Source organism: Chiloscyllium plagiosum, unplaced genomic scaffold (assembly GCF_037043375.1).
Source record: "Chiloscyllium plagiosum isolate Xiang-an unplaced genomic scaffold, Cpla_swu_hap1 HiC_scaffold_2, whole genome shotgun sequence".
Taxonomy (NCBI): Eukaryota; Metazoa; Chordata; class Chondrichthyes; order Orectolobiformes; family Hemiscylliidae; genus Chiloscyllium; species Chiloscyllium plagiosum.
In genome coordinates this window covers 67,450,854-67,477,474 of record NW_028270140.1, presented here as the reverse complement: position 1 = coordinate 67,477,474, position 26,621 = coordinate 67,450,854, and the positions used below count along the sequence as shown (strand labels likewise).

The 26,621-nt window shown below is 40.3% G+C and overlaps 1 protein-coding gene across 6 annotated transcripts in view; it reads right to left on the bottom strand.

Moving 5' to 3' along the window:
* Positions 1-26,142, bottom strand: part of LOC122561459 (terminal uridylyltransferase 7-like) — a 90,111-nt gene extending 63,969 nt beyond the window's left edge. The window contains exons 1-5 of one of the 6 annotated variants that reach the window (XM_043713213.2): positions 25,992-26,137; positions 23,312-23,426; positions 14,388-14,910; positions 5,129-5,283; positions 3,286-3,402 (exon numbers count right to left, since the gene is read on the bottom strand). In XM_043713213.2, coding sequence (XP_043569148.2) covers positions 3,286-3,402; positions 5,129-5,283; positions 14,388-14,886 — 771 coding nt within the window. In that variant the 5' untranslated portion in view covers positions 14,887-14,910; positions 23,312-23,426; positions 25,992-26,137. The other 5 variants (XM_043713205.2, XM_043713220.2, XM_043713235.2 and 2 more) reach the window with 5 other exon arrangements.
* Positions 26,143-26,621: the final 479 nt, after the last annotated feature.

Below are 26,621 nucleotides of genomic sequence, written 5' to 3'. Positions count from 1 at the left end.
GTGGCAGATTTGTCAAGATGAAGCATTGTGATGTTCAGACAGGAACTTTATTGCATATATTGTGCATATCAATATTTTTGCTCCTGTCTGAAAATATTGTTGTAGTTTTGTCCTCTATTCCCTTGAAAAAAAAAAGTCCTATTTAAAGCTAAGAAATGTGTTTTCCTAAACTTAAATGACATAAGTTAATGAAGTAACACTTCAAGTTTTTGGATGAGTGACAAAGCACAAACAAATTAATTAATAAGTATACCAGACTTTAGATTTCAACATAAGCTTGCATTAGCAGTGCACATGACTTTGCCTCTTCCTGCTGGTAGGTTTGAAGGTGGGGTAGAGTTTTAAAATCAGTGAGGGGCCTGCCCAATGCCTATTTGCTCGCTTTGTGCCTGAAATTTTACAGCAACAGAAGACTTGCTGGACAGCCTGTCCATCCCCTCTGTCTACTGAGACCCTTAACTGGGTAATGGCATACTTATTTTTAAAGAAAATCACTTAAAAGTAAAATCTGTGCCATGTGTGAAGCTGATGTATGCTGTGCAGTGTTGTTGAACACCGCTGGGGGGAGGAAAATAGGAGAACCTCCCTTTTGGTCCCGTGGGATCAGAGGCAACCTCCACCAAGGTCATAACTGCTCAAACATCCCTCTGGACTTTTGGAACCTGGCTCCCCACTCCTCTCGCACAGAGCCCCAATCCCAGACTTATCAGGGCTCCTCAGTGTGGTGGAACTACTTGCAGCCCTTGTAATAGTCAGCATTCCCACTGCCAGCTATACGAATGATCTGTACCTCTCAAAAGGATGTCCTTCTGAGATTGGAGTAGGAGTCCCACGTTAAAGAATTTAATGCTGTCACAGCAGGGAATCCATGGGGCTCCCCAACAACTTCACAGCAGGAAATGTAAGCTGTCATCAATGCCTCATATGTCCACTGATACCGAACAGATTCTCTATTTTCATTCTTCTTTCTTTCACCCAGAGCGTACCTTACTAGCAATGTGTTTCAAAGGAAGAGTGCAAAATATCAGTTCTCTCAACCAAGGTAATTTCTTTTTCACTCTTTCACAGGGTGCAGGCATTACTGGCAAAGCCAACATTTATTTGTCCATCCCTAATGGCACTTGAACTGAGTGGTTTTCTCAGGTCATTTCAGAACAGAATTAAGATTCAAGCACTTTTCTGGGGTCTGGAGTTACATGTAGGTCAGCGCAGGAAAGAACAGCAGATCTTTTTCCCCCAAAGGTCATTAGTGAAAAGATTACAGATCATTCTGCTACAATGCACGCTTTGTCAATGTGAATTGGCTATAATGTGATTAACGAATAGGGGATGCTGTTTTTAAAGTGCAAAGTTGGCTATAACAGTTGCATCATCAACTCTTTAAATGCCATTTTTATTACACAGCATAGGGTCACACAAGAACACAGCCATCATGTTATAGAAGAACTACCTGGTATTTTGTTTACAACAATGATAATATTGTGATTACCAAGTCCAACTTTACATTCCAGATGTTTATTAATTGAACGTAAACTTCACTAGCTGTCATGTGGGATTAGAACCTGTGTCTCCAAACATTCCTACTTCAATGACATTACCACTACCCCACCATCTCCCCCATGAATTTCTAAATTAATTGCAATTTTTAATAATTTAGTTTTACAAAGAACACATGGATTGTGAAGCAGAAATATTTTGTACCCATACTAAATTAAACACACATTAATCATTAAATTCTACCTTTAACTTGATTAAACCTAACCACAGCCAATGTGTACCTACATCCAGAAACTAGTTTCAAACAGGAGTAGGACAAAAACTTAAGTTTTGACAGCAACAATATCATACTTTTGTTAGTCAGTTATTAAATCAACTGCAACAGTCTTCACATAGCTAGTTATATGGAGAGGCTAGACAAGCGGAGACTGTTTTCACTGGAGGTTGAGGGTAACCTTATGGAGATTTATAAAATCATGAAGGCTATAGATACAGTGAATGGCAAGAGTCTTTTCCCTAGTGGGAGGGATTTCAATTCCAGGGGGCAGATTTTGAAGGTAAGAGGAGAAAGATTTAAAGAAAAGTTTTTAAAAAGACAGGAGAAGTAATTTTTCTTTTAAATCAGAGAGTGGTTCATGTATGGAATGAACTTCCAGAGGAAGTGGCAGATGCGGGAACAGTTACAACTGCTACAATTTAAAAGACATTTGGATAAGTACATGAATAATAAATGTTTGGAGGGATATGGGCCAAACTTAGGCAAATGTGAATAATTTACATTGGGATTATGGTAGGCATGGATTGGTTAGACTAAAGGATCTGTTTCCGTCCTTTTGGCTCTATAACTCTACAACTGAAAGACAGCCTGGAGATTATCGCTACCGAATTTTGCTCATGCATAAATATGGATTATGGAATATATTATTAGAGAAGAATTCCAAATATTATCATATATTTAACTAAAAGCCAACTGTCTGCAATTTAGAATTTATATTTCAATAGGGGACAAATATAATCTAAAGACTAACACATTGCTTAAATGTTAACATCTAGTGTCATGGAAATTAAATCGACTCGACTCGACTCAACTGCGGGCAAGAGCAAAGGAAAAAGCTTTATTTTTAACCTCTGCATGCAGGGGACCAATACACGTGGCAAAAACGCCTTGTGTAAGAGCCCTGAACAAATTTCACATTCATTTTATACTATTCTTATCACATGCTCAAGGACAGGAGCTGGGAAATATTCAAGCTCCTTGTTTTCTCATCCCTTTACCATGGATATAATTGCTTACTTTCTTTATGTTTCCCTTAGCTTCTTTGCTGAATTCAACTGCTCGCAAGGTCAGGTTGAATGTTTGCAAAGTTCAGCAAAGCCAAACTGTCTCCACTGCAGAATTCAGCCAAGTGTTTGCAAAGTTCAGTAAAGTATTAAATTTAGCAAAGTATTCTCTTTCAGATCCTGTTAATTTTCCATTACATCTAGCGGTGCTAATTTTTCATGTTAATATGTGGTAGAAGTCACCACACTGGCAATGACCAGGCTGCATGTCCTGGGATATCAAAGGAGGAGTGGGCTACTTGACTCAGAGTCTTCTTTGTAATGCAAGACAATGACTGATCAGATTATCAGCCTTAACTCTATTTTATTTCCTGCCCTTACAAACTTTAAACTGTACAGTAATAGTTCCTGGAAACAGTTCTGCAACTGTCTCCAAGATTCATTTTGGAAACAACAGATCCTAAAGTTGACAGATGTGAAATACACAGAACTTCAATATCAACTCACCTTCACATATTTTTTGTGTCGCTTCTCCTTAATGTGCTTATAAGCAGATGAGACAGATTCAACCAGCACTTCACAAAGCTTACAGGTATACTTTGCAGTAGGGCAGCTTTGGGCACGCTGAAAATAAAATTGTGGCACAAAATACAAATAGTGAATTTCAGAAGTATTAAAGGATGTTAATCGTACACCAATGATAGACATGCAACCCAATATAATCAGTATTGCTCGCAATATAGTAGCAGATATTTCAACCCAACTCTGATATAAATTCTTTGAATCTTTTGCATTCACAATGTATGGCTATAGTCCATTATGTTTACACTGTCAGTAGGCAACTAATGGAATTAAAAACATTTATGAAATTCAATATCATTTGGCAAGCTTTAGATCAGTTTGCAAAATGCATTTCTTAAAAAACAAAAGTCCCAAAAACCAATACAAGCGACTACAAATAGAAACTTTAATCTATGCATTTTCAATTACAATCAAAATGGTTTCTATGGGTCAGTGAAACAGGGAAACAGTAATCCTGTTGGATTACACTGTTTGGTGCTCTCCAACAATTTGTGGGGTGCTCAAAGAATATTACTGAGAGTTGGTGTCTTTAACACTGTCTATTCTAAGGATCTGTCTGCATAAGGATTTGAAAAACTATCATTACAGTTAAGAGGACTGAATAAACACATTTGAATAAAGGGATGGAAATTTCCATCTCCACTTGCTCTCACAAACTATGTCAAGCTCCTTAGAGCAACTCTAGGAAAACAATTTTTTTTTGTCCAGTAACTTGAGTTACAGATTAATCCTGGTAATAATTCTCTACTCCACTATCACAGGGTATATATGGCTGCAGAGTGCAGTACCTAAAGGCTGCTGCAAGTCAGCAAGACATATTTGAGAGCATTCATCAAATCTGCAATCTCCACCAGCAAGAAGGACAAAGGCAAAAATAATTGTTCACTCTTCTTAGTAATTTTGCAATTAAATGAAAACATGCAACATACAACTTGCAAGTACTTGAGCCTCTTCACCTTTTGACTCTTTCGATGTAAATGCTGAGAGAAAAATACTTCAAACCTTCGCCATTTCTTTTAAGAGTCACTTCTGACGGACAACATTGGTACTTTGCATGGTCACAGTGACATCTGATGTAATGTCACATTCCAGTTGGTCAAAGGCCAAATAATGTAAAATTTACTGTGCAAGGACTGCTGATCCACCAGCCTGTGACCGTGGCCCCCTGGAGCACAAACCCGAAGTATTTCTTCTTCCACACTGACCACTTCTCTTGCTGCTCGTCAGCCGAACCAGGCCAGACGACTTTCACTCAAAGCTGGGCCTTCTAGAGTCTAACCGGCAGTAGGTTTTCCTGCGAGAGCGGTGCAGTCTCCCCTAATGAAAGACTTCCATGAGCCATGTTGCAAGTCTAGGTCGGATTACGAGACCAGGCGAAGGAGTGTGGAAAATAGGCACTAGGGAGTGTAAAAGAATGACTAGTTTGCTTATGAATAGGATATTGAATGGCTGACAAAGCTATTTTGGAGTGTTGATTTGATGGTGGCTATTATTTAAGCATTGCAGGCAAGAGGATGCCTTGTTGGATTTTAATACAGGGTAACATTGGTGGGTCTAATTTAGGAATAGAGGAAATGCTGTGGATTTCTGAAATCCTTGAAACATCACAAAATCCTTTGATGAAACAGCCAAATCATAATTCATGTAACTATCAAAAAATCTGGATGAAATTCCCCATCCATACAGAATCCAAATGTTTTAAGCAAGCTAAAAATACAATTTCTCCTATCGATGTAACAAAATCAGTTGACATAAAAAACTACATTACTTTCTTGAGTCTGACGATAAATTCTCGCTGTAGTCTTTCTTCAGCCTGATATAATCCAAGCTGTTCTTCTTTCGTTAATTTGGATTCCTCAATAATGGGTGCACTGAAGTCTTGCATTTTTTCATTTCTTTTCGTTTTCTTGGACTTCTTTTGGCCTTCAAAAAAATGAATCTCAAAATAAAACTGTAGAGAGATAACATAGTTGCAAAGAGGATTTCATAATTCAACAAATAAAATCAAAATACTGTGTTTGCTGGAAATCTAAAATAAAAACAAAATGCTGCAGAAACTCAGCAGGCCTGACAGAGGTCTACGGAGAAAGAAACAGAAATAATGTTTCAAGTCCAATTTTTTGGGAGTGTGCATAACCAGCATTTTATGCAGTGTTTTGTCAAATGTTTTCTTAAAATTTACACAGGCAACATCTAATGCATTCCATTCATCAGCCTTTTGTACTACTACTTCAAAAATTCACAGACCGTGAGATAGAAATAAGTAAAGTAGATTTAGGCTATTTGGCCCATCAACATTTGATCATGGCTGATATGTTTCTCAACCCCATTATCTTGCCTTCTCCCAAAACCCTTGATCCCCTTACTAATTTTTAAATTTGATTTATTGGCATAAATATCTAGGCACAGTGAAGAGTTTTGTTTTGTGTACAATACAGGCAGATCATACCATACAAAGTGCATTAAGGTAATAGAACTGAGTGAAGAATAGAATTTTACAGCTGCTGAGAAGGTGCACAAACAGTGAGACCAACATTAAACTTAAAATTTGAGAGATCCATTCAAAAGTCTAGTAACAGCAGGGAAGAAGCTGTTCTTAAATTTGTTGGTACCTGTGTTTAAGCTTTTGTGTCTTCTGTCCAAAAGAGGTTGGAAGAGTTGGCTGCCTTCCTGAGGCAGCAAAATATATAGATGGAATCAATGGATAAAACATTGGCTTGCATGATGGACCAGGTTGTGTTCACAAGTCTGTCATTTCTTATGATGCTGGGCAGAGCAGTTGCCATACCAAGCCGTGATACATCTGAACAGAACGCTTCCTATGATGCATCTATAAAAATTGATAAGAGTCTTAACGGACAAGTTGAATTTCCTTAGCCTCCTGAGGAAGTAAAGGCATTGTTGTTCTTTGACTGTTACATCAATGTGGGTGGACCAGGACAGATTGTTGATCATCATTCCTAAGACCTTGATACTTTTGACCATTGCCACCTCAGCACCATGAATGTAGACAGGGACATGCCCTCCACCCTATTTTCTGAAATCATTGAACAGCTCCTATATTTTGCTGAATTTGACAGAGATTATTGTTTTACACCATGCCAGCAAACACACACTCTCTTTCCTGTACTCTCTTGCCACTGGTTGAGATATGGCCTACATCAGCAAACATGTCGATGGAGTTAGGACAAAATTTGGCCACACAGTCATGAGTGTATAAAGGAGTATAAGTAAAGGACTGAGTATGCAGCCTTGCAGGGAACCGGTACTGAGAACTGTCGTGGAGGTGGTGTTGTTGCCCGTTCTCACTGATTGCAGCTTATAGATCAGGAAGTCGAGGATCCAGTTGCAGAGAGCGGAGCAGAGACCTCAGTCTCAGAGTTTGAAGATTAGCTTGGTTGGGGTTATGGTGTTGAAGGCGGAACTGTAGTCAATTATTAGAAGCCTGATGTCGATATCCTTGTTATCCAGATGTTCCAAAGAGGAATGTGGGGCCACAGAGGTGCCACCTGCAATGGGCCTATTATCACAGTAGGCAAATTGCAAGGGATCAAGGCAATCTGGGAAATTGGAGATGCCATGAGCCATGACTAATCTCTCAAAGCACTTCATAATTTTAGAAGTCAGAGTCACTGAGTGGTAGTCATTGTGGCACGCAGCATGAGTTTTCTTTGGGACCAGGGTGATGGTTGTCCTCCCCTGCTTCAAGAAGATATCAGATCTTAGTAAGAAGTTAAAGATGTCAGTGAATACTCCCACCACCTGGTACACACAGAATCTGAGTATACAGCTAGGGACTTCATCCAGGCCAGTCACTTTCCAGGAGTACGCTCTCAAGAATCAAAAACTTATCTGTCTTTAATACATTAAAAGCAATAATCGTACAGATTCACCATCCTCTAGCTGAAGAAATTTCATCTCATCTCAGTTCTAAACAGTTATCCGTTCACTCTGAGGCTGTCCTCAAGTCCTCGTCTCTCCTATTAGTGGAAATATCTTCTGCACGCCCACTCTACTTTGGCTTCTTAATATTCTGTAAATTTCAATTATATCCCCCCCAACACATCCTTTAAACTCCATTAAATACAAACCCAGACTCCTCAACCTCTGACCAGTCCTTCATCCCCAGGATCAATCTTGTAAACCCCCTCTGATCCCCCTCTAAGGAGAGCACGTCCTTCAACTAAATTAGACAAGCATGATCTACCTGTTACAAATCCAGAGTCCTCTGGCATGTTTCCGTTATCTTGGAAAATTTCAAAGGTTATGGCATGCCCTTCTGTTATTGCCATTACCAAATTCCCTTAGCTATCAGGCATGATGGTTTATCCCCCACTCTCAGTACAGCTACACTTTTTAAAAATATATTTTTATTGAAAAAAGAAAAGAAATTTTTTTGGATATTACAACAAATACAAAACATACAATTCAAACCAATACAAAAAAATAAGCCCACTAATTACATGAATAAATAATAACTAATAACTAAAAACACGAGTAATAATAATCATAATAATACCAATGAAGCAAAATAATAGCCCTTGACCAACAAGAGTATAAATGAATACATATTCACGTGTTCGTAGTTCCTCCTCTCTGAATATCAGATTCATTAAACAGAATCATTATGGCTATACAAAAGTCCTTACTAGTATGGCAGACAAATCTGTACCATGGTAGTCCAAAAAGGGCCGCCACGCCTTATAGAAATTCTCAGTTTTATGGTGCACCACACTCGTAAGAAAGTCCAAAGGGATGTGCTCCATGACTAGCTTATGCCTGTCCACCAGCCCCGGGGCTTTTCCGACACCCACCCTAACAGAATATTCTTTCTTGCATAAAAAGTGAGGACACTGAAAAGCCTTTTTTTTGTGCACGTCTAATGGAAGTGGATTAATAAAGCCAGGAGATACTAGGTCCATCTCCACTTCCACCTACACCCCCGTCCCCAAGGCCTTCTCTATTTCGCCTACCACAGTGTTCCAGTATACCTGCAGCCTGTGGCAGGACCATAGACAATGAGTGAGCGTACCCGTACTCATCTTGCATTTAGGACACATTGGAGATATTCCTGCTTTAAATTTTGAAAGATGGTCTGGAGCCAAGTGGACCCTGTGAAGAATCTTCAATTGCAAAGCGTGGATCCTGCTGCAAATCAAGAGCCTTCTTGCATTTCCCAGATATCCTGTCATATTTCAGAAGAGATCTCAATGTCCAGCTCTCTCTCCCATACCTTACAGAGCTGTTTGGACTCATCCGAGGGACCCTCTCCCAATAGGTGATGGACATTACTGACAGAAAGTGTGTTTTCAGTACCGAGCACCCTCTTCCCTGTGTCAGATCTATAAGAATCAGTTGGAATTGGGGTCTCTTTTTGTTTGAAATTCCTAATTTGAAAACAACAGAAGAGGTCCCTACTGGGCAACTCGTATTTCTGAGCCAACTGGTCAAAAGACATCAGTATATCCCCTTTGAATAAGTCACCCAGGCAAGACACACCCTTAGTTGCCTATGGTTTAAATCCCATGTCCATCATCTCCGGCTGAAAACCCGGCATACCAACTGTGGGTGTAAAAATTAGCAGTATTGCTCTCACTCTGATGCATTGCATGCCATGCCAGTATTAACTATTGGGCTATGACAATATTTCTTAACTGTACTCATTTTGTTCAAGAACAACAAACTGGTAAGGGGGCATCTTGCCCAAGATGCTTTGATGTCTAACCATTGTGAGTGAGGGTCCCCCAGACCCAGTCATTCACGTTAGATAGCAGTGGGCTTATTTGATAGTTTTTGAAATTTGGGAGGTCCACTCTTCTCAGTGTGTGGGGTAGCTGCAGTTTAGACAGTTTAATAAGGGGTTGCTTGTGATATCAAATAAAGGAACTGAGTCAGCCATTCAGTCTTCCAAATGTTTGCTTAGTAAAAAGCAGAGGTAGCATTCACATAGGATACAGCAGCGAGGGGAGAATATTAATTTTAATGAGGGGTATCCAACCTAACCAGGAGATCAGAAGCACCTCCCATCTTCGAAGGTCTTGCTTCATTCTGTCAAATAAATGGATAAAATTGGTTTTAAATAGCCGATCAAAGACGGGAGAAATGAATGTACCTAAGTAGAGAAAACCCTTATAGACCATCTAAAGGGAAATTGAGATTCATCCTCAGGACCAGGCATTTTCAGGAGACCACCCATGGGCATGGCCTCTGATTTCACAAAGTTGATCTTGTAACCAGAAAAGTCGCCAAACAAATTAATGCATTGTATCAGGTGTGACACCGAAACTGTTGGGTTTGATAAAAAGACAAGAACGTTATCTGCGTACAATGCAATCTTATGCGACTTTGTCCCCATTCTGGAGGTATACTGGGATCCCTACATATTGCTTCCATCAATGGTTTAATCACCAATGTAAAAAGCAATGGTGATAAGGGACAGCCCTGTCGAATGCCCCTAAGGATATCAAAATTGCTTAACCACACGCCAATGGTGAGGACCATGGTAAGAGGGTCGCTACACAAAATCTTTACTCATCTGATGAAGACCTCACCCAGTATTTAAAGTATAAAAACAATACGGCCACTCAACCCAGTCAAATGTCTGTTCCGCATCTGAAAAGATCACTCATCCCTGTACCGATCATTTGTTGACGTACTTGGATCATATTAAGTAACCTCCTGACATTATTCAATGACCTGTGACCTTTTATAAAGTCTAATCCTCCTTAATGATGGAGGGCAGCAAAGTTTCTAAACTTAATGCCAGAGACTTAGATAGAATTTTAAAAATCTACATTCAGGAGTGAAATGAGTCTACGGGAAGCACAGTCCTCTGGGGCCTTCCCTTTAAGAATAAGAGAGATGTTTGCCTCTCTCAAAGATGGCGGGAGGAGGCTATGATTATGTGAATCGTTAAACATACTAAGCATCAGTCCAGACAGTATAGTTACAAATGCCTTATAAAACTCACTGGGAAGTTAGTCAGGACCAAGTGTCTTTCCGTTCTGAAGCTGCCTCACAGCCTCCTCCACCTCTTGCACTAACAACAGGGCATTAAGGAGAGATTCTTGCACAGGGGTCACTCCCAGGAGGTCCAAATTCTTAAAAAAAGACTCCATCCTAAACTGCCTATCCTCACAATTTGCAGACTGGTATAGTTTGGAGTAAAATTTCCAAAATGCTGGGTTAAGTTTCCAGTATCCTCCCTGATCGATGTAATGGCTTGGGGAGCATTCCTCATCCTGGCAAGATACATTAAATGCTTGCCTGGCTTTTCCCCATGCTCAAACAGCCTTTGGTTTGTAAATGTAAGCTCTCTCTTAGCTGCCCATGTGAGCATGGAGTTTAGTGTAGATTGAAGCGCTGTGATCCTCTGCGGTTTACCCAATTAAGGCCCAAAGTATGCCTTTTCAGCTGCCTTCAGACGTGTCTTGAGCAAGCGTTGCTGCTCACCCCTCTGCCATTTCTTACTGACAGAATAGGAAATAACTAACCCCCGAGCATAGGCTTTAGCAGTTTCCCAAAGAATCGATGTATTAGTGGCCGAGCCTAAATTAATGCTTAAAAAAGCCCCGAATTCAATAGAAAAGAATTCAGTAAACTTGCTATCGTTAAGGATAAAGGGATCCAATCACCAATGCCTCAAACCTACTATAGTATCCTTACCTTGACCATTAAATACACTGGACCATGATCAGAAATAGTGATATTGCCAATTGTACATGACACCACCAAGCCCAAATGTACTGCAGGAGTCAAAAAGACATTAATCCCAGCCTGGCATTTGTGCAGACTTGAAAAAAAGTAAAATCCTTGCCAGCAGGGTGAAGGTGCCTCCAAAATCTACCAATCCTAGTTCAACACACACATCCCTCAATTGCTTACATCATGAAGATGATACTAGGGAGGCTATGGGCAATCTGACCACCATAGGATCTATTAGACAATTAAAATCCCCCCCCCATGATTATATGCTGAGATGCGACGTTAACCAGTCTAGAAAGTGCATCTATCAAGAATTTGAGGGGGTGGGCTGGGAGATAGTAAACATATAAGATCCCGTATTCTTCCCCATGTATCAAAGCTTTAAGGATTACAAATTTCCTGTGCGTGTTTTTAAATATACTTTAACAACTTAAATGGGAGATTCTTCCAAACAAGAATGGCCACCCCCTACTCCTCATTAAAAGATGAGAAATAAACCCAATCATATCAATTCTGTTACAATTTCAAATGCTCTGCATCATTTAAGTATGTTTCCTGCAATATGACAACAGCCACCCTCTCCCTTTTAAGACTGAAAAGTAACTTCTTCCTCTTGACCGGACAGTGACTCCCCTTAATACTCCAGGTACACGACTTGAACACATCCTTAGCCATAACCTTCTATAGCACCATTTAGACTCCAGAGAGAAGAGAGAGAGAACTACAAAATCACCAAGCTTCAGTACAAGAAAGTCCACAAAACACAATAACTACATAAACTAAGCAGCTGCAACCAACAAGCCTACAAACCTTGCAAAAACTCTGTACACCAAAAACGGAAAAACAAAAAAGTGCCAAAGGCACTAATTAGAGGAATTTGCCCCGATTCAAAGGGGACACCTACACACCCCAAAACCCTACTAACCATCCCAACCACCCTCTTAGTTCCTACCAGCTAGGGTCGCGCCACAAACACAGGCAAGAAAAAAAGCAAGATTAGTAATATACACAAGTAAGTTAAAAGTAAATGTCACTCATCCCGTGGTATAACGTAACTTAGAAATTAAAGGTAAATACTCTATCCATCCAGAGCATAATTTAACGCAATTTATTCCCAAAAGGAGACTCTGACAACTCCTCCATAAAGGAGGAACCCAAACAGCTCTGTCATCTGGACCTATTCTATCATCTGGCATAAGTCAGCGAGTCCACAAAGTTCCTCACTTTTTCTGGTGAGTCAAGTAAATGTACAGCTCCATAATTATCTGAAGCACCGCTCGATATCTTAGAGATTACTGGTCCCAAGCTCTCTCAATCGGTTATTGATGCCATCGTGGGACTTCCTTTTCCGATCACTGCCGCTGAAAAGTCTTGATAAAACATGACTCTGGAGCCCTTGCACACCAATGCCCCTGGATCCTTCCCTTGGGCTCTGGAAGCTTCCTTGACTCTCTGTTTGTCTTTATAATGATGTAACCATACCAGGACAGGGCGAGGGCGCTGGTCCATTCCTGGCCTTCATGCCACAACCCAATGGGCTCTCTCAACATTTAGCGTACCCTTTTCAGCCTCCAAACTAAGGAATTCCGGGAATCACTTCTCAAAGAATTCTATAGGCTGCTTACCTTCCCCTCCGATATGCCAACACCACGAATGTTCTTTCTTCTGCCCCTATTCTCAAGATCATCCACCAGATCCAGCAAACTATGAACCTGTGTTTCCAGGCCTTCAATCCTACACTTGGATGGATCAGCCTCTGCCTCTAACCGTGGCCCAGTGCTCGAGCTCATCAGTCCTTTTCCCCAGGTCTTGCAGCATAGTAGAGACTGGGGCCAGCTTCTCCTTAATTTTCTCTTCAATCTGCCTCCCCAGGACTTGAGGTTTGGCAAGTTCCTCAACTAAGGCCTGGTGAGTAAGCAAGCCCACCACCTCAGTGGGTTGGGCCGTGGCTCAGCCTCGGGCAAATTTCCTCCTTTCTTCGACATTCTCCCACAGTAAAAATGAAGATAAGTAAAATTTTAAAAGTTCTACAGCTCTTTTACTGCATTTTTACTCTCAGTAGCATGGATAGGACAGGTTCTAGCTCTGTCCTGCCGATGTTGTGGCGTGGAGCCCAGCAAATGCAATCCTACTAGGTCGCTGCCATCTTGGATCCTCCAGTACAGCTAGACTTTTAAATACACACTGCCCATCAGTTTTCACTCCATCCTATCCCTCTACAACCTATGCTTCTAATGATACATTGTCTGCAGAATTTTGCTTAGTAAAAATTGATATAAAGTGCTCATGAAGTATTCTAGTCTACCCTGTGCTCACAACATACATCATTCTCATTAAAAATTAAAATATTAACACAGTCTCTCTCTTCACAGATGCTGGTTGACCAACTGAGCATTCACTGGATATTTTTATATTCGATTTCCACCATTCACAGTATTTTGCTTTTGCTTCAATCAGGTAGAAGTCTAACACAGTCATGCAAAAGCTGTCTATAGGTTGTATTCTGGTCACCAGGAAATAACCAAAAAAGGATAATCCCTGGTGTCACAGTTTGATTTTTAACCTTGAAAGGAAATGGAATGACATTTCAAGATAGGAACACATAAAAGATAATTTCAAAACAGAAATGAAAGCACATTTTATCATACTTATGTTCAAGTCATCTTTAAATACACAATGTACTGTACTAAACAAATTAAGTGAGAGCTTTCAGTTAGTATTAAGGAAACCCAGTAGGAAGTACAGCACTTTAAGTGAGAATTAAAGCTGGCTATGTAAACTTTTGCATTTGTGGGTCACATTAGGTACATGGAACATTGCAGCCAATTATAAACCTTAAATTCATATTTCTATTCACTTGCAAATATTGCATATTGCTAACTCCAACATATCTTGGAATTTTGGTTTCAGAATTGTTCATGGAAGTAATTGCATGAAAAGATTATTTTCTAACATATGAAATTACTATATTGCTCTTGCTTATCAGATTACTTTGATGTAATGCTTATTAAAAATATATAAAATTCATCACATCACCAAAACGTAGTTGACTTTTTTTCAAAAATCACTCTGCTCACAATTTAATTTATGCAAGTGATTGCTAACACTTGATAGTTTCAAGCAGGTGGCACTTCTGCAATTTCTAAATTTTTGACAACTCTTCCGACAGTGATTTTCTATGGACTACAAACAAAAAAATTGTAGTACGTTTTTCAAAACCTGCAAACCAGGGTTACTAAATTTGAAGTGCAAGGGAGGAGTATCAGAGTACTAACTGAAAAAGACAGGATAATTAATATAGATTATTCTAAAAAGAAACATACCTTCTGTTTGCTTTCCAGGCATTGCATCATTTACAAATTCATGATGTAGCTGTTTTCTAACATTTTTGATTTTATCACTGCCACTTTGAGCCTTGTAGTTTTGTTCTACTTTATTGTATTCAATGCCTCTTGCTGGAGATTTGTACTTCAACTCAAGAGCACTGTCCCTCCACTTCTTTTCTGTGTTCTGAACTGCAGAACCTTCACCAGTTAACCATTTTCTATCTTTTTCTCTGCGTGCATCATTGGACCGTGTTCCTGCTCTTATGGGTGCATTTGGACTATTCATGATCAGTTGAGCCCCTTTCCTTGGACTAGTACCATAAATGTCTTGCATTTCCCTTTGCTTTGGCATTTCTGTTCTTTTACTAAAATTTTTTGAGTAGCTTCCAGGTGCAAAATGATTTTCGTGGTGTGGAATGCTTCTCCAAGAGTTAGTTTCCTCCTTGTTGATGACCATTTCTTTGCTCCTTCTGGGGAATCTTAATCTTTCCTCCATTTCAGTTCATTGAAATATAACAGCCTGCAATTTGGAACAAAGATTTATTTTACAGAAAGGATTACATTTAAACCTTTACCACACCTGACACCTGGTGCTATAAAGTTCATGAACAGGTGTCATTCCTTTGCTAGCTCGACCAAATAGCCATTCTTTACATCAGTCTGTACAGCAGGATGTCAGCAGAGTATCACAGCCAATCCTGATTTTTATTCATCCAATGCACACTCGTGTTTTTATTAGATAATGACAAGTGTAGAAATTTTATGTGAGCTTTTCCCCAACTTTCAACAAAATCCGAGACCACGTATAAAACAAATGTTTTACAAATAATTGTACGAGTAGGTAATTCTGCCCCTCAAGTCTGTTCCACCATTTAATTATATCATGGCAGTTTTGTACCTTAACTCTATCTAATCACCTTGGTTTCATAACCTTTGGAGCCCTGACTGACCAAAATCCATCAGTCTCAAATCTGAAATTCTCAATTAGTCTACCCCCAAAAGCTGCTTGGAAAAGGAGTTCTAGACCCTCACCAGCCTTCATTGCCCTTTAATTATTTTCCACAACAGGTACTTTTGAAATTCTCTTTTGACTATTCCTATCAAATCTCTTTTACTACTTTACCTAAAGCTTTGTCCAAGCTCTGATTGAACTTTTTCTGCTCCAAAGAAAAGAGAGATAACTGGTCCAATCTCTTTCCATATGATCTCCTCATTTCTGTACTATTCTTTACGCTCAAGATATCTGTCTCATTCAATCATTTCTGCACCTTGTTTCTTCGCTTCAATGTGTCATCCAGTTTCTCATTCCCTTTGTTATTGTATAACATATAAAATAAAACTTTTACTTGCCAAAACTGAGGAAATATCCAATTGGATTTGAGTAAATGACATTAATTTGATCAAAAATTAATTGAAATTAATAAAACAAATTATAACCAAACTTAAACATAGAGAATGGGATAAAATAAAAGCAGAAAGTGCTGGAAATACTCAGATTTGACAATATCTGTGAAGAAAGAAATTAATTAATGCTTCAAGTCAAACATGACTTCTTCAGAACTGTGTGGAATTAAGAGGAAGAATAGGCTCTGAAACAATTGAACTTTACTCCCGTGCTTTATTATTTCATCTCAATATCTTGGTTTAGATTATTATTGCGATAGAAGTTTTACATATTAGCATTACTCAGAATGAACTCTTCAGAATTATATGTCAAAGCAAAAATAGCAAACATTTTGCCCAATAACCTTCCTAAGCAATGTTAGACTGCCACTCAAAGTAACTTTGTCCCCGTTCCTTTCCCCACCCACCTCCGCAGTCCAACACTGGCACTGCGCCCACACATCCCCCCTCACCTCCCTCCAAGGCCCCAAAGGAAACTTCCATATCCGCCACAGATTCACCTGCACCTCCACACACATCATCTATTGCATCCTCTGCACCTGATGTGGCCTCCTCTATATTGGGGAGACAGGCCACCTACTTGCGGAGCATTTCAGAGAACGCCTCTGGGACACCCGGACCAACCAACCCAACCACCCTGTGGCTCAACACTACAACTCCCCCACCCACTCCACCAAGGATTTGCAGGTCTTTGGACTCCTCCATCGCCAGACCACAACAACACGACGGTTGGAGGAAGAGTGCCTCATCTTCTGCCTAGGAACCCTCCAACCACAAGGGATGAACTCGGATTTCACCAGTTTCCTCATTTCCCCTCCCCCCACCTTGTCTCAGTCAAATCCATCGAACTCAGCACCGCCTTCCTAACCTGCAATCTTCTTCCTGACCTCTCCGCCCCCACCCCAGTCTGACCTATCACCCTCACCTTGACCTCTTTCCACCTATCGCATTTCCGACGCCCCTCCCCCAAGTCCCTCCTCCCTACCTTTTATCTTAGCCTGCTGGACAAACTTTCCTCATTCCTGAAGAAGGGCTTATGCCCGAAACGTCGATTCTCCTGTTCCCTGGATGCTGCCTGACCTGCTGCGCTTTTCCAGCAACACATTTTCAGCTCTGATCTCCAGCATCTGCAGACCTCACTTTCACCTCCAAATCATAACTTAGTAAGAACATTACTTGTTAATGGAGGGAAGTGGGCATTACCATTTCATAAAATATGCTATCAATTTAAGATACAAAGCTAGAACACAAAAGTATTACAAATAACTAAATATTTCTTCAATACGTCAGTACCTTAAATAAATGACCACATAGCCTCAGTGAGAAACACTCAACATGCACAGCAGCTACTTACCAAGGAGGGTGAGTATGGGAAAATGATCACTTACAAGTTTCCCTCCCAAGCCACATATTACTCTGGAAAAAAACACCGTGTCTTCACTGTTGCTATGTCAAAAAATCTAGACGTAAAATCAGTTTGGGTGGAGATAAGAAATAGCTAGAGAAAAGAATTACCATTGGGAACAGCCTTCATAACAATACCAACACTGTAGGACAAAGTAGTACTTAAGAAAAGACACTACAAAAACCATGGGCAATTTTAGTTTTCATTTAGATTATTCAAATCTTATTCACAGAATGAGTAGTCTTGAGAATGAGTCATAGAATTTGAGTTTTTAAGAGCCCAGAAAGAGGCCCTTCAGCCTAACACATGGAATGAGTTTGTAAAATGTATTCTGAAGTTTCTTAAAAATATACATTGCGGAACCAACTAGGGAACAAGCTATTTTAAATTTGGTTAATTAATAACCCTCATTACAATTTATCTCTTAGGGTGAAAATATACATGCGTCATGGACTCAGGAGGCTGAGGTATACAAAATCATGAGGGACATGGATAGGATAAATAGCCAATGTCTTTTTCCTAGATTGAGTGAGTCCAAAACTAGGTTTAAAGGTGAGAGGGGAAACATTTGAAAAGGATCCGAGGGGTAACGTTTTCATGCAGAGAGTGTTGCGTGTATAGAATGAGCTGCCAGAGGAAGTGGTGGAGGCTGGTACAATTACACTTAAAAGGCAACTAGGTTAGATGTGAATGTCCGGTCGGCCTGGAAGAGTTGGACCAAAGGATCTGTTCCCGTGCTGTATTGCGGATTATCAGCTAAAGTTTCAGTGAGCAACCTGCCCAGGAAGGAATGGCCACCCAAACATTGGAGCCAAGACAGGGAGTCCTGTCTCAGTGGGCAGCTTTCATTGTACTAGTAGCCTCAATAGGAGCTGTGGCTATTCCCATTAGGCATTTCATTTGGACATTGAGGAGATGGCCTGTGCCAGATAGGAAGTTTCTGATTTTAGCAAGGATATGGGCGCGGGGTTTGGAGGTGTCAGTGAAGAGGTGGGGTGCTCCTTAGAAGGGAGTTAAACCTGGATGCGGGACTCACTCCAATGGTCCCAGAAGTTGAGTTAAGGGCATACAGATCCACCAGCAGGTTACACAGGGCAACTACTTGGTGGGGTCCCTACTGCTGCTGGTTAAAAGCTGGCGATTATGGACAATAATTGCACGACCAAAGGCCCCAATTGGCCCACAGGGGCACATGGATGAGCCAATGCCACAATTGTGGAGTCAAGGAGAGATAGGTAAGTTGCCGGCTGGATTTAGCATACTCTTTCAGCCTTCAACAGGTCACTGGGACAGCAATTATCCAGCCCACATTAAAGGATCCTGTAGGGAAAATTGATAACAACATTGCATAGTTAGTTTGGTCAGAAACTAGTCTCTAAAATTAAAATGCAATTGAAAAGGCATGAAGATAGAGTTGCTTAATGTAGATTAGAAAATTTATTAAAAGCTAAGACATTAGGGAAGCAATGGAACGCATTTAAGGAGATATTTCATAACACTCAACAAAAATGTATTCCATTGAGATAACTAAGGAAGTTAAAGATGGCAACAAATTAAAGGAAAAGGTGTACAATGCTGCAAAGATTATTGACGGGCCTGAAAATTGGAAAAATGTTATAAATCAGCAAAGAATAATCAAAAAGAGGAAAATTACAACAGGAGTGAGCACTAGAAAAAAAATGTAAAAAACATGAGGTAAGAGCATCTATGGGTATATAACAACAAGGAAGAGAATAGGAAAGTCAACATTTGACCTTTAAAGGAATTAATTTGTCATGGCAAAAAAAAGGCACAGATTCAAAGCTTTTTGTCTTGCACCTATCAGGACCAACACACAAGAATTCAAATTTGGAAATGGAACTTCAATTTATACAGCATTATACATGCTGTTGGGTTAGACTATAGCAAGCATGGGGATGCAGGAGGAATTGAATCTTAGCTGAAAAACTCCATTGGCAGGTAAACTCCAATTGGTCAGGATGTTGCCATGGGAAATGCAGCAGAGACTGTCAGTCTCCATGACTCTTTCCTCAGTGGAAAAGGTCCTATGGAGGACAGACTCCTGTGAGTTACTACATGTAACTTCTCGCATGTGCAAATGGCACTGCAAACCCAACTGATCATCTTAAAATGGCTTCTGGTGTAATTTTTAGCACTGTCAGGATTCAATGTGATTCTTTCTTTTTAACTTTGAACAAGTTGTATCTGTTCATGTAGAAAACAGAAAATCATGCAATAAAAGGGAAGAACTGAATATAATAATTATTACTAAAGACAAAATGCAGCAAACTAAATGGAACTAAAGGCTGACAAATTTCCTGGACTGGAAGATCAACTTTCTCAGGCTTTAAAATAAGGTCCGGCTATTGGTTGCATTGGCTGTAATCTTCCAAAACTCTAAATACTGGAAAGGTCTCACCTGTTCGGAAAAGTACAAATGCTAAGACCCCGATTTAACAAAATCCTTGTTACCATTGTACAGTACATTGGGGTGTCATAACTAGAGCAGTACTTGCAGTTTTGGTCTTTTTAAAATTTAGAATCATAGAAAATTTCCTAATTTCCTGAATCATAGAAAGTTGTATCACAGAGTAAAAGGTATATAAAGATGCTTCTTGACCCATTGTGCCATTGCCAGCTGAAAAATCAGTCACTCAACTGAATTCCAGCATTTATTTGTAAGTCTGCCGGTTACAGCACTTGGGATATATATCGAGACATCTTTTAAAAGAGTTAAAGGTTTCTGCCTCCACAACTCTTTCAGGCAGGGAGTTCTCGATCCCTATAATTCTCTGGATGAAAATATATTTCATTTCACCTCTAATATTTTCACTCTAGCTACAGACCTCTCTGCTAAAAGAAAACCAATTCTTCCCATCCAGGTACCTCACAATTTTGTACATTTCAATCGCATTTACCCTCAGTCACCTCTGTTCCCTAGAGGAACCCCAATTACAAATCCTCCCTCTCAGATATATTTTTCCAATGCTTTCAATAGTCTCGTAAACCTCCTCTGTACCCTCTCCGATGTAATTTTTTAAAGAAATTGTTCAAGGCACATGGGCATTGCTGGCTCGAGTAACATTTATTACCAAACCTAATTGCCCCTTGACGAGAGTGCCTGCTTGGGCAATTTCAGACAGCAGTTAAGGGTCGACTCATTGTTGTGGTTCTGGAGTCACACATAGGCCAGACCAGGTAAGGATAGGAGATTTCCTTCTCCGAAGTGATTTAGTGAAGCAGATGGAGTCTTTTTTTTATTTTAAATGATAATCAACAATGGTTACATGGACTCTATTAAGTCAGACTAAATTCCAAATTTTCATTGAATTCAAATCTCACTATGTGCCATGGTGGAACTTGAACTAATGGCTCCACAGGATTAAACAAAACAGAAATTGCTGGAGAAACTCAGCAGCATCTGGGGGACAGAAAGTAGAGTTAATCTTTTGAGTCCAGACCCTCCTTCAGTCACTGGTCACTGCTTTGGCTTCACAGGTGCTGCAGGACCTGTGGAGTTTCTCCAGCTGTTTCTGTTTCAGATTTCCAGCATATACAGTTCTTTGGTTTCTCCCCCAGAGAATTAGCCTGCAATTGTGGTTACTAGCCCAGTGACATTAAGCACTATGTTACTGCCTCTCCTAAATTACATTCATTATTAACATAGTAACCAGAACTACCTCCACACAACTCAATTTGTGACCCACTTATGATCTCTACAGGTTCAGCTCCCAGCTCTTAGATTCTATAGACATGACGCCTTCACCACCAATCCTGCCACTTGCAGGAATTAATGGACATTCATTCATCACTTCCTCTGTACCTTCCAGCATTTTCTCATTAGTTATGTATTTCTTTGCCTTGTTTGACCACCAAATCTAGTCAGATAGCACACAACTTTGGAAACTGAATGAATTTCCCCATCCTGTCTCTAGCTGTTTTAATAAAAAAGAGATTAATGGTCATAATCTGTAGCTAACTTTAGTTATTGACACATCTTCTGCTCTCACCTATAGAATTGCAATCTCAGTCCAACCTGTCCACAACGATCTGATATCCCAATCTAACGTAGTCCCATTTGCCACCATTTGGCCCACATCACTCAAAACACTTCCTATTCATGTACCCATCTTGATGCCTTTTAAAATGATGTTATTGCACCTGCCTCCAACAGTTTCTCTGGCAGCTCTGTGTGAAAAATGCCCAAAATTTTAGATTTCGATACTCATTTGGGAATTTTATATTTTACTTTTAGTTTTCATTGTACAAGTTTCTACAGTTGTCCTTTTATAAATTCAGGAAAAAGATTATGACAATTGCTCATGCCAAACTATTCCACCTGTCTTATCTTCTCACATTCCCTCTAAGATCTGCTTGGGTCAGTATTTCCACTCACTCTGTCTGCCTATGAATGGTTAGTTTGCTAGGAAGTGTGCAAAAGAGCTCAAGATGAATTTATTTCTCATCAGCAAACATCATCAGCTATGTAATCTACCACTTCAACTCAAAGCTAAGACTACAAGTTTCACGTTGTTAACATGCAGGTTCAGTTGGCAATTAGCATTCATTTAGAGAACACCAGAATACAAGAGTAGTAAAGTACTACTGCAGCTATATAAGGCTCTGGTCAGACCACATTTAAAATATTGTGAACAGTTTTGGACCCGGTATCAAAGGAAGGATGTGCTGGCCTTGGAGGGGGTCCACAGGAAGTTCACAAGAATGATCCTGGAATTGAAGGGCTTATCATATGAGGAGTGGTTAAGAACTCTAGGTCTGTACTCAATGGATTTTAGCAGGATGCGGGAGAATCTCATTGAAATTTACAGAATACTGAGAATCCTGGATACAGTGGATGTGCAGAAATTCCAATAGCATGACAGACTAGGACCCAAGGGCACAGTGAAAGAATGATCCTTTAGAACTGCGATAAGGAGGGATTTCTTGAGCCAGAGGGTGGCGAATGTGGAATTCATAGTTGCAAAAGGCTATGGAGGCTAAGTCAGTTGAGTGTATTTAAGACAGGGATAGATAGGTTCTTGATTAGTTAGGGTATCAAGGGTTATGGGGAGAAGACAGGAGAATGTGGCTGAATAATGTATCAGCCATGATTGACTTGCAAAGCTCGCTCAATGGGCACAAGGGCCTAATTCTGCTCCTATACCTTATGGTTTTCTGGCCTAAGTAGATTCCAAGCCTGGATTCAGAAAGCCTAGCAAGACACGTTCAAAAAAAAATTCTGCTCTCTCACAGGTTAGATTGGGCAGAAATTAAACAGCATATCAAATCAGACAAAGTCATTAAAATTAGTTGAGCATTCCTGCTGTTTGCTGTAGTCCTCCATTGGAGTTACAATGAAATGCAGTATGCAAATAAAATGCAATCTAGGGTGTCTGTTCCATCAGATTGCTGTTCAGGAGGTGAAGATGTATTGATTGATCGGTTTCTGAACTCAGCAACGTCACCACCTTGTAGCTCTGCCATTTTATTTTCCAAATAGCAGCTTCTTTTGAATTGACAATGTGTCCTGGTAAGGTATTAGGCCATAGGTTCCACCAAAGCTAAGCCTGAATTGAAATTCGTCACCCAGTACTAAGGCATGTGCAATCAGAAGTAGAAAGCAAAAAGGCACACAACTTTGGAAACTGAATGAATTTCCCCATCCTGTCTCTAGCTGTTTTAATAAAAGAGATTAATGGTCATAATCTGTAGCTAACTTTAGTTATTGACACATCTTCTGCTCTCACCTATAGAATTGCAATGCAATCTCAGGCTGCTCAGAATAAAACTGATTACTCCTATGAAGGTAATGGCTTCTACATTTGTATTATCTTCCTTGAAACCTTTGTGTAATATTCAATGGCTGACACCATGGTGCCAATTTCCTGTTAAATTAAAAAATAATTAGAGCTAATTGGGCTGAATTCCCATTTACCACATTTCTGCCAACCTGACCACTTCACTGATTTTTTTTCCTGCAACCTCCAGCTATCCTGCTCTCCATCAACGACATGGCCAAATTTTATGTTGTCTGCAAACTTATTGAACACGTCCCTGATATTTACATATAGTTCAGTAATGTCCTTTAGAGTAGGAAATCTGCTATCCTTACCTGTTCTAGCCTACATGTGACTCCCAGACCCACAGGAATATGGCTGGCTCTTAACTGCTATCTGGGCAATTAGGGTTGGGCAATAAATGCTAGCCGAACCAGTGATGCCCACATCCTGTGAATAAATTAAAAACATACAAATTGTTAATATCCATCACAACAAAAAGTAAAGGACTTAGTACTGAGCCTTGTAAACCCCACTGGAAACAGCTTTCCAACTGCAAAAACATCTGTCAATTCCCCTTTGTTTTCCTATGACTGAGCTAATTTTGTATCCAGCTTGCCACATTCTCCTGGATCCCACAGGCTTTTTTTTATATAAAACTGGTCTAACATCTGAAACATTCTCAAAAGGTCTTGCCAAAATCCATGTAGAGCACATCAATTTCAGAACCCTTATCAATCCCCATGTTACCTCCTCAAAAGAGTAAATCAAGTTAGTCAAACATGATCCTCTCTTTTCAAATTCATGCTATCATTGACTAATCATTGCCTTTCTAAGTACAATTTATCCTGTCCTAAATATCCTATTCAGCAGGGCAACATGTGGCTTAGTGGTCAACACTGCTGCCTCACAGTGACCCAGATTCGATTCTATCCTCGGTCAACTGAATGGAGTTTGCACATTCTCCCATGTCTGTGTGAATTTCTGCCGGGTGCTCCGGTTTCCTCCCGCAGTCCAAAGATATGCAGATTAGCCATGCTAAATTGTCTATCCATGGATGTGCAGGATAGGTGGATTAATCATGTGAAATGCAGAGTTATAAGGATAGCGTAGTGGGGTGGGTCTGGGAGGAATACTCTTCAGAGGGTTAGTGTGGACTCAGTGGGTCGAATAGCCTGCTCCCACATGGAGGAATTCTATGATTTAAGAAGGGACACACTTATATTGGAAGCAGTTCATAGAAGGTTCACTAATGTTGATTCCAGGGATGATGGGGTTGTTTTAAGTTTGACGAAATTGGGCATATATTCATTGGAACTTAAAAGAATAGGAGATTGTCTTCCTGAAATATAAATGATTCTGAAGGGTCTTGACATGGTCGATGCTGAGAGGGTGTTTCCCCTCATGGAATATCGAGAAGTAATGGTTATAAATTCAGAAAAAGGCTATCTCATTTAAGATAAATTTCTTCTCAGAGATTGCTAATCATTGGAATTTTCTTCCCAGACAACAGTTGAAATTCAGTTATGTATTGAAAGCTGAGCTAGATTAAGTTTTGAATTACAAGGGACTCTAGAATTTTGAATGAGCAACAAGGAAAGCAGAAAAGTAGTGTTGACTCTAAGATCAGTTCAGCCATTGATTAGTGGAGTAAACTTGGGGGGATGAATGGCTTACTCCGACTTTTATTTATGTTTAAAAATCTTGAAACTCCCCAATAGTTTGGCTATACTTTGGCCAAATGGACCGCAACAGCACAAAAAGAGGGAGGCAATAGCAATAGTGGCATATTACTGGACTGCTAATCCATAAACTCAGACAACTGTTTGAGGGAGATGAGGTTTGAATCCCACCATGCCAGACACCAAAATGTAATTTTGGTAAAAATCAGGAATTCGATGCTAGCCTAATGACATTGATATAACCACGATCAATTTGTCAAACCTTTCTGGTTCATTTAATATCATCTTCTATGTAAGTGAGTCTGAAATTTTTACCTCATCTGTCCTACAAGGGACCCCATTCCCATAGCCATATGGTTGTCTCTTAATCATACTCTGGACTCTGGTGATTACGGAAGGGTCAGAATACCAACTGAGCCAGAAATGACCAGATCCTAGGAGTAATTTTTTTTGCACCACCTTCTCAAGGGCAATTAGGGACAGGCAGTAAATGATGATCTTCCTCACACTGACTCAATTTTTTTAAAAACTTGCAGAAATTCTTTTTCTGGCACCCTTTAGATAGATGGAGGAGAATTTAATAAGGTTCAGTTTCCTGATCACTGGGCGATAACATCTGTGGAATATCACCTTTATGTGTACACTAGTTTGAGGCAGAATTGGAATAGTCTGTTGATCCTCAACCAGGCCTCATCCACAAAGAGCAGCCACCTAATAATGCCCACAGAACCCCACAGCAGCAAACACAGTAACCCTGCCATCTAATCTCAAATCCTTGATTACTAGTTATTTGAACTTCTGATCAGAGCAGTTCTAGATTGTCAGCAGGAAACAAACTAGCTCTGAAATAAACAAGATGTGAAAATGAGTGGCAATGGTTCTACTCCTTGATCAATTTTACTTCGCTTTGGGAGTGTGGCACTGACAGGGGCAATACCCGGAAATAACCTGACTCCTACTATCCCACTAACTACAACACTCACTCTCCCCCGCCCAAAGATCAACCCTCTGCTGGGGTTTATCGAAAACTCTATGAAGCTTTCGCACAAGCTTCTGCTCCCTCTCCTTAAATCGCAACCGTTTCAAGTATGGATTGTTTTTTTTGAGCGGACAGAAAAAGGAATCATTAAGTTGTACCCAAGAGGTAGAGCATCAACGATATTATAAATGTGTAGATTAGGTATGGGAGGAGGAGCAATGCCCAGTTCCAGCACCAAGGCCCGGGGCCTAGTCCCTCACGAAATCGTTACCGAGCAGTTTAAAACAGCCGCTTCCACGTCTCTCTGCACAACGCACCGAGTCTGGAGGTAGACGTGAGGAGAAAGACACTCACTGACTGACTAACCAGCGGCTCCGCTCCGTCTCCGAGCTGCTCCTTCACCACTTTCCTTCCCGTCGCTGCGCATTCCGCTCAGAGAAAGCACCGCACCGTCTCCGGAGAAGAGCAGCCTTTTCCTTCTATCACAACCTCCGGAAAAAACAGTCCCTGCAGGCCACCAACCAAACTGCAAGGTGGACTGAGCGGAACAAATAAACACAATCCGCAGAAAGTAACTCACGCGGCGTTCTCATGTGTCCCCTTTCCTGGTGATGATGAGTTAATTTTTGTGAGAAGGTGTTGCAGTCATAGCTCATTGGGGTTATTTATGGATTTCAAAATCAGCTTGGATTACTGAGTACACCTCTGTTGAATCAGAAGTTTGTATCTCCATTGCAGGATTTCAACATTGCATTGAAGGGGCCTTCAGGCTCTTCGCCTCTATTCCTGATGAAGGGCTTTTGCCAGAAACGTCGATTTTACTGCTCCTCGGATGTTGCCTGAACTGCTGTGCTTTTCCAGCACCACTCTAATCTGGACTCTAGTTTCCAGCATCTGCAGTCATTGTTTTTACCAACATTGCATTGAAGTTTGCTTGATATTTGGATGAGATTGATTTCCCAATTCCAAGGAAGTCTTTCTTTC